This window comes from Geosmithia morbida (genome assembly GCF_012550715.1).
Source record: "Geosmithia morbida isolate 1262 chromosome Unknown scaffold_5, whole genome shotgun sequence".
NCBI classification, from domain to species: Eukaryota; Fungi; Ascomycota; class Sordariomycetes; order Hypocreales; family Bionectriaceae; genus Geosmithia; species Geosmithia morbida.
The window spans coordinates 1,249,631-1,254,814 of record NW_023336192.1 but is presented as its reverse complement, the minus strand read 5'-3'; the positions used below and the strand labels follow the sequence as shown (position 1 = coordinate 1,254,814).

Genomic DNA, 5,184 nt, shown 5'->3' with positions numbered 1-5,184 from the left:
ACAACAGCTAGTAAGCATTACCTAAAGTAAAAATAGAAGAATAGGAGAATAGAAAAATTCAAGTAACAAATGAAGAGCAAACCTGAGGCAAACCTTTTTTGAATTATTTATTCTTCATCTTTCAAATCTTTATTTTTTCTTTCAATTTTTTCCCTTCTTTTATTCCTCCCCCCTTATCTGTCCCGTCTGCACCCTTCTTCCTGTCTTGCCTGCCGGTTCGTCAGCCAAGTTGAACCCATGCCATCCCATCACGTCCCACCCCCTGGGACACGGCTCGGTTCATTCGATACATCTCCCCTTCCCTTCCCTTTCTCCACAGCGGAATATTTCGCCACCACGTAACATGGCATGCACTCTTCAGCACAGAGGGGGATCGTCACAACTCAGATACCATCTCTCTCTCTCTCTCTCTCTCCACCGAGATTGATGTGTGCGGTATTTACGCCGTTGTGCATCAGTACGTCGACGATCGGGACATCTAGCCTTAGTCAGAGCACGTGACGATGGATGTCGAGGGGGCGCGTGAGAGTGTGAGGGAGGACTGTCGACCTGTCTCGGACCGTTCAGCGCACTTCTATTCTCCCTACTATCAACATCTCTAGAAATAAGATAGAAAAGAGAAGAAGAAATGGAGGTAAGCGTCCATATTCATAGCGGGTAGACATGAGTCGTAGGATAGAGGACAGTAGGGTGTTGGGGGGGGGGGGAGAACGTGATGCAGATGCAGATGCAAAACCAGGACAGTGACGAGACCGCAAGGTACATACACACGAGACGAAGAAGAAGAGTGAGAGTGAGAGTGAGAGTGTATGCGAGAGAGAGTGATCATCTTCATCATGTCGTATTTCCATCCAACTCGAGCTCCGTCTCCAACTTGCCATTCTTCCCATCCGCCTCCATCTTGGGCGTATTACCCGCCGTCACCGTATCTTCACTGGTCGTCAGTCCCTTTCTGATCGCCAGGACGCTGTCTACAATGACGGCGTCGATGCCTTCTTTTACCTGTCGCTGTTGTCCCGTGTCAGCACCGCCTTCTCCTCTCTCTTCGGTTAAAAATAAATAAAAAATAAGAATGAAAACAAAAATAAATAAAAAAGAGAGAGGAGAGGAGGAGAGAAGAGGCCGAGAGCAGCGCTCCGCTCCCCTCCGCTCTGCTGCGGCTTACCTGGACGAGTAGGGGATCGTTGTTCAGCACGCCGTAGCTGACGCACACCAGCCCATTCTCCTTGACCACCCTGACCAGTCGGGGGCTGTTGATGAGCGGCTCCGCCGCCGAGACGATGCCCAGGAGGTTCCACCGGCTGGCGAAGCGGATGCCCTCCTGCAGCGACGAGGCCCGTATGTCCCCGACCGGGCTGCACCCGGCGTCCGTCAGGAACAGGATCGGGATCGACGGCTGCTTGTAGCTGAGGCACAGGCAGATGTCCGGGTTGAAGGAGCTGAGTATCAGGTGCCTCTTCTTGCCCGCCAGGTCGTACACCTTGGACAGCACCGTGTCGCAGAACGAGTTGAGCTCGACGGCGTACGTGTCCATCTCGTGCTCCTCGCTCTCGTGCAGCATCGGGTACTTCATCTCGATGTTGAAGCCGATGTCCTCCGGCAGCTTGAGGAACAGGTCCTCCAGCGTCGCGAACGGCGCCTGGATGAACTTGCCCCGCGAGTTGGCCTTGTACCCCTTCTCCTTGAAGTCGCGCGTGTGCCGCATCCGCATCTCCAGCTCGCTCGGCTCGTCCGGTCCCGGGTCGCCCATCGACCGCGACCGCGCCGGCGTGAAGCTGCTGGCCCGGTTGCGCCGCGGGCCGTCGCGCGCGGACGCCCCGTGCTCGCCGCCGGCGCCCTTGGCCGCCCTCGGGTGGTTCCGCCGGCTGTCCGGGTGGATGTGCAGGAACTGCTCCAGCGTCAGCGTGTGCACCGGCGCGTCGATGCCCGTCTCGCTGACGAGGAAGTCGTGGTACACCACCGGCACGTGGTCCTTGGTCAGCTGCACGTCGAACTCGACGTAGTGCGCCCCCAGGTTGGCCGCCGCGATGAAGGACGGCAGCGTGTTCTCGCCCAGCTGCAGCGACCGGTTCGACGTGATGTTCTTGCCCAGCCCGCGGTGCCCGATGACCATGGTCGACGACAGCTTCTTCCAGTACGTCTGCTCCGACGTCACCTCCATGTTGGCGTGGTGGAAGGGCGTGATGACGAGGAAGTTGAAGTTGACCGTGCCGATCACGTCCAGGCTGCTCGACATGATGGGCACGCACACGTCGCCCTGCAGGTTCATCCGCCCCGTGCCCAGGTTGGGCTTGATCGACGACAGCAGCGCCACGGCCCGCCCGATCTTCTGCTTCTTGCTGCCCGAGTACGTCGGCACGATGTCGAAGAAGAGCTTGACCTTGGTCGCGTCCCCGGCCGTGAAGACGATGGGCTCCGTCGACGCGTGCTCGTGCAGGGGGAGGTCGATGATGGTCGGCTCCCCGGACGCGCCGTTGGCCGAGACGACGACCGACAGCGCCGTGTCCAGCTGCGTGTTGTGCGCCTCCGTCAGGGGGACGCGGTCCAGGGTGACGGCCTCGGTGCCCTTGCGCGAGTCCATCGACCCCAGGCTGACGTGCACCAGGCTCTCGTCCGTGAGGTAGCGGTGGCCAAACGTCTTGACCGGCTCGGCCGGCCGGGCCATGCTGCCGCCCGACGTGTTCCCGTTGGAGCTGCGCTCCTCTATCGAGCTGCTCTCGCCGGGCGTGCGCGCCGGCGACCGGCTGGCCGGGGGGGAGTCCCCGGCGCCCTCCTCGGTCTTGCCGGCCAGCAGCCGGGCGATCTCCATGTGTCCCCTGAGGGCGGCGTGCTCCTTGGCCGTCCAGCCGGACGAGTCGGGGCGCGAGACGTCGGCGCCGGCGGCCACCAGGACCTTGACGACCGACAGGTGGCCGTCGACCGAGGCGACGTGCAGCGGCGTCCAGGCGTACGTGTTCTCGGCGATCTCGAGGTCGGCCCTCTGCGTCTCGCTGCCCCTGATGATGACCTCGGCGCACTTGTCGTTGCCGAACCTGGCGGCCACGTGCAGGGCCGACTCGCCCGACTGGTCCCTCCAGTTGATGTCCACGCCGGCCTTGACCAGCGTCTCGACGATGACGGTGTAGTTGGCCTTGGTGGCGAGGGTCAGGACGGCGCCCGACTGGGCCACGGCCTTGCGGGCCTCGGCCTTGGTGTCGCTGCTGGGCTTCCAGTTCTCGCCCTGGAGCAGGGCCTGGGTGGTGAGCGGGTGTCCGCCGATGACGGCGAGGTGCAGCGGGGCCTGGCCGTCGTTGTCCTGCCACTCGGGGGCGTCGATGCCGTTCCCGACGTCGAACTGATCCCACTCCTGCATCTTGGACATGACGATCTGGCAGACGACGACGAAGCCGAACTGGGCCGCGTAGTGGAGGGGCAGGCGGCCAAACGTGTCGCGGCTCTTGAGCGCGGCGTGCTGCTCCGGCTTCAGGTTGTCGAGGACGAAGGTGAGCATCTGGACAGCCTCGTCGTCCTTGGTCAGGATGCTCGTCTCCTCCGTGTTGAGCAGCTTGGCAGGGACCGACGTCGACACGGCGGGCTGGATGTGGCGGTTGAACTGGGTGCCGGCGGGGACGGGGTACGTCATGGCGTCCTGGCCGGAGGCCGTCTTGGAGCGGCCGATGTGGATGACGAGGCGGTGGATGCAGTTGCGGCCGTTGATGTCCTCGGGCTCCTGGAGGGAGCTGACGCGGCGCAGGAGGTAGGCGACGCAGCCTCTCGAGCGGGCCGAGATGGAGCGCTGCAGCAGATTGAGCATGAGCTTCTGGGAGCCGGTGCCGGGCGTGATGTTGGCTTCGCCGAGGCCCTTCTCGAGGCCGTCGACGCTGTCGGTGCGGACCGCGTGGTCGAGGGAGTCGAGCTGGGCCTGGGGCAGGATGACGAGGGCCTTGGAGGAGGCGCGGCCGAGGGAGCGGTTGGAGCGGTCGGAGCGGGCGTCGTCCATGTTCTGGGCGTCGCCGAGGACGGAGAGCCACCGGTTGATGTCGGCGAGGAGGCGGCTGGTGTTGCCGTCCCTGGCAAAGGGCCTCGGCTCGACCTTTGTGGAGATGTAGCGGTGCTGGGTGGCGATCTCGGGGACCTTCTTATCGAGCTTCTTGGTGATCTTGGCGAAGCCGCGGCGGTTGATCTCGCCGAACCACTGGAGATTGCGCAGCTGGGTCCTCAGGTCGAGCAGGGCGCCCATGACCTCCTCGATCTCGTCCTGGTCGAGCGACTCGACGACGTCGGGGACGTGGCCGTACCGGCTGTGGAGGACGTTGAGACGGCGGCACGAGTCGGCCAGCTTCTTGCTGTAGAAGGAGTCGACATTCTCCAGGTTTCGATCCAGGGCGAAGAAGAATTCTGCCGGGTGGCGGGCGCGGAGAGAGAGAGAGACAGAGCAAAAGAGGTTAGGAGATGGGTCGGCGCACAGTGGTTTTTTTTTTTCATGTCATGACGAGAAAACGACGTGGGCAAAGGGTTGGGTTCATGTTCAGGTCAGCCCACCTGCTGGATCTACCTGCTCCCCACTCTTGACTTTCTGGGATGCAGCCTTGATGAGCTTCTTGAGGCCCTTGTAGTTGATGTAGGCGCCAGACCACTCGGGCACCTGGTTACGCGGTAGGCTTGTAGAGGAAGGTGGGCAGTGTCAGCAGCAGGTCCCGAGCAGTCTAACCTCCTCCGACTCCGTCCACGAGACGGACCTTGGGTGGGTGTGAGACGGGAAGGAGGAGGGCAAGGGGAAGGGAGAGACTGACTTGCGACCAAACTTCATAGTGTCTGCGTGTGCGTGAGCGTGAAGAGAGAGAGAGAGAGAGAGAGAGATGTCTAGCCGATCATCGGAGGACGTCTAAGCGTGGCGATCAACGACGTAGGGAGTCCCGGCGCACACGCGTGTTCTAGTCTGCCAAGTATATATGATGAAAGAAAAGGACCGGCCGCGAATTGACAAGGAAAGCCACGGTCGTGATAAGGGATATAGAAGGGAGAGAAGGAACAGAGAGGGGATAGAGGAGGAATTGGGAGAAGAGAGAAGAAGAAGAAGACACGATGTATGGACAGAGGGAGGGAGGACGAGGACGAGGACGAGGACGAGGACGAGGGGGGAAGATGGGATGTACTGTTCCTGTACAGAGCAGTCAGTCAGAGGGAGGAAACTACTACCTGTGC

General features: G+C 61.4%; 1 protein-coding gene across 1 annotated transcript; it reads right to left on the bottom strand.

Moving 5' to 3' along the window:
• Nucleotides 1-834: 834 nt before the first annotated feature.
• GMORB2_6373 (glycerophosphodiester phosphodiesterase) lies at nt 835-4,639 on the bottom strand (the record flags this gene model as incomplete). The annotated part of the gene is made up of 3 exons (XM_035468343.1): nt 835-1,002; nt 1,166-4,377; nt 4,522-4,639. Coding segments are annotated over 3 exons (3,498 nt in total), but the record flags the coding sequence as incomplete, so codon positions are not given.
• Between the last annotated feature and the right edge of the window lie 545 nt (nt 4,640-5,184).